Source organism: Odontomachus brunneus, unplaced genomic scaffold (genome assembly GCF_010583005.1).
Source record: "Odontomachus brunneus isolate Ranch 3 - 2012 unplaced genomic scaffold, Obru_v1 Obru_scaffold_207, whole genome shotgun sequence".
Lineage (NCBI taxonomy): Eukaryota > Metazoa > Arthropoda > Insecta > Hymenoptera > Formicidae > Odontomachus > Odontomachus brunneus.
The window spans coordinates 271,012-274,062 of record NW_022639657.1 but is presented as its reverse complement, the minus strand read 5'-3'; the positions used below and the strand labels follow the sequence as shown (position 1 = coordinate 274,062).

Sequence of the window (3,051 nt, the reverse complement as noted above, 5' to 3'; positions counted from 1 at the left end):
TCAAGGCCAAACTCCGAGAACTGGAGGCAGTCGAGGGCAAGTCCCGGACGGCGGGCGGGGCGGTCGACGACGCCCGACTCCAAGAGCCCCAGCGCAAAGCATGCACGCACACGGTTCAGGCTTCGGGTCGTAAGGGCCGCTGCGCCCAGTGTTCCAAGCCGCACCCCCTCTGGGACTGCACTGCCTTCCGGGGTCTCACGACGGTTGAGCGCCGCCGATGTGTCGCGGACTGGCGACGCTGTTTTAATTGCCTCTCCGAGTCATCGGCGTGATCAGTGCACGTCCACCCGACGCTGCAACAACTGCGGTGCAGACCACCACACGCTACTGCACCAAGAGCCTCGCACGTCTCCGGAGCGGGAACCGACGGCCGCCGTCTCCGCGATACAGGCGATCTCCCGACGATCCGCTGGGCGAGCACTGTTAGCAACGGCACGCGTGCAGCTGCTTGGGGAGGATTGGCGCACCCTCACCGTCCAAGCGCTGATCAATCCGGGGTCGGAGGTCAATCTCATCGCCGAGAACGCAGTTCAGCATCTCGGAGCCCGTCGACGACCCGCGCATGTGCGACTGACCGGCGCGATCGACAGCCGCGGACAGCGAGTGCGAGCGGTCGCCTCGCTCCGGATGCGAGCAACGGCGGGACCGCCGTTTCAGCGAGGCCTGGAGGCCCTCATTGTGCCCCGCTTGACCACCTATCGGCCGATCGTGGCAGAGCTCCCAGCAGAGTGGTCGCACCTCGCCGGTCTGTCGTTAGCGGACGACCACCAAGCCGCGGATCCCGTGATGGCGGTGTTGGGGGCGAAGGTGTATGCCGCCATCGTGTTGCTGGAAATCCGGCGAGGACCGGCTCGGACGCCGATCGCACAAGCAACCCGACTGGGGTGGCTCCTTTTAGAAGCCACGGTGCCGGAGCTAGAGGATCATCGCGTTCACTGCCATACCCTGCGCTGTGAGGACGAGCCGCTTCACGACCAGCTTCGGCGCTTCTGGGAGTTGGAGGAGTTGCCCAGCACTCCCACTCTCAGCCCCGATGAGGACTGCGAGCGGCACTTCGTCACCACACATGCCCGACAGCGGGACGGGCGGTATCAGGTTCGCATTCCATTCAAGATCAACGCCGCACTCGGTGATTCGCGGCCTGCGGCGCGAGCGTCGCTGGCGCGCTTGGAGCGCCGGTTCCAAGCTCATCCCGAGCTCCAAAAGGCCTATCGGGCTTTCCTGGACGACTACAAGTGCCGCGGGCACATGCATCGCGTCAGCGAGGACACCGACGACGGCCGCCCTATTTTCTTCCTGCCGCATCACCCGTGATCAAGGGCCTTATGCCAGTACGGCAACCGGCCTCCCGGGTGGGCAGCTGCGCCCGGGAGTAGTAAGATCCTCGGTGAATACTTCACCGGGGATCCACAGCGGGGGCAGGGCGGGCTCCTGAGGCTCCGTTGAGCCAAACCGCCCTGGGGGGCGGCCCTAAAAGCCGCCCGGGTTGGGGGGCCGCCGTCAAGCCCCCCATTAAAATCATGATGGAACAACGAAAAAAAGGAACGACTTCCGGCGGGTCGGATACGTCGGGCCGGCGCGGGGGGGCTGTGGTCCCAGGCACCCCCGTGTCGTCAACGGACGATGGGTCACAAGAAACCGGCGCGTCAACGGCGGGCGCGTCGGCGGGTATCGCAACCGCCGAGGAAATGGGGGAGACAGATAGGAAGGATAAGGACAAAATGGAGGGAGGGGAAAAGAGAAGGAAGCTGGACAAGGAGGAAGAGGATGTGGACAAGGATGAAGGGGATGACGAAAGGGAGATGGCAAGGAGAATCGAGACAGCGGTGAGAAGTGCTCTCGGCCGGGTCAGAGATGAGGGAATGGAGATGTATAGGGGAGAGGAAGAAAGCGGAGAGGAAGAGATGGACGAGGAGCAGGAAGAGAAAGGAAATAAGGGCTGGCCGGACCCGGAGAACAAGCTCAAGAACCGGGATTTTGTCCTCACCCGGATTGGGTTCGCTACGGATAGTGCCAACCTTATCGAGCAGGCCACCACTAAGAGCAAGAGATTGAGCAAGGCAGAAAAGGTTACCATCACCGGGCATAGTGACGCACTGAGGAGATATTGCAAGGAAATTGGAAAAGTGTTTAAATTAAGGACAGAGGCATTGGAAGAAAGTGTTAGGGGATGGGAAGAATGGTGGAATGAAAGGAAAGGCAGAGAAAATAAGAGGTGGAAGGAGTTAGAGGAATGGGAAAGGAAAGGAAAGCAATGGGAGGCCGAAAGGAGTGAATGGGTACGCAAAGAAAAGGAATGGGATAAGGAGAGGAAGTTATGGGAAGCTAAAGAGGGAGTTTGGAAGATAGACAGGAAGGGATGGGATATGGACATAAAGCAGTGGACCAAGGAAAGGGAACAATGGATAAAGGAAAGGGAAGAAGCGGCGAACACGACGGCGGAGTTGGCCGCACGGAGTGGGATTATGGTGGATCGGGCCGTGTCTCCGTTTCCGGAGGCGCGGCCCGATCTGAGGGACAGGGCGACGTCCCCGATGCGGGACGTCGCGCAGGGGCGCCGGGCGGCGGTGGCCGCTGGGGCGCCGTCGACTGGGGGGGGGCCTTCCGTCCCCGCCGGGCCCGCCGCGGTCCTCTCGCGGGCTCGTGACTGGGTCGCGGCGGGTGGGGCGGGCGGAAGAAGAAGAGGAGGGGGCCCTAAATGGGAAGAAAGGAGGGCGCCGGGCTCGGGGCGCCTGGCGGTGCCCCGGGTGCCGGCGATGCCGCCGACGACAGCGGTGGTGGCCATTCGGGTGGGGGGGGTCTCTCGTACGCAGAGGCTATCCGCAGGGTGCGGGAGGTCCCCCTCCAGGGAGTGGGGGTCCGTCCGGCCTTCGTGAGGAGAGCCGCGAATGGCGGCCTCCTCCTGGGGCTGGCGGGCCCGGACAGGGAGAGGAGAGACCGGGAAGCCGACGACCTGGCCGATAAGGTCAGGGCGGCGCTCCCCGGGGCCTCGGTAACAAGGCCCAGGAGGTATGGGGAGGTCCGGCTCGTCGGTATTGACGAGTCGGTCCT

The 3,051-nt window shown here is 63.3% G+C and overlaps 1 protein-coding gene across 1 annotated transcript in view; it reads left to right on the top strand.

The window, feature by feature from the left end:
• Positions 1 to 1,688: 1,688 nt before the first annotated feature.
• LOC116852225 (golgin subfamily A member 6-like protein 6) overlaps positions 1,689 to 3,051 on the top strand; it is a 7,206-nt gene continuing 5,843 nt past the window's right edge. Inside the window, exon 1 of the mRNA XM_032832348.1 lies at positions 1,689 to 2,457. Coding sequence (XP_032688239.1) covers positions 1,689 to 2,457 — 769 coding nt within the window. The remainder of the gene's footprint in view (positions 2,458 to 3,051) is intronic.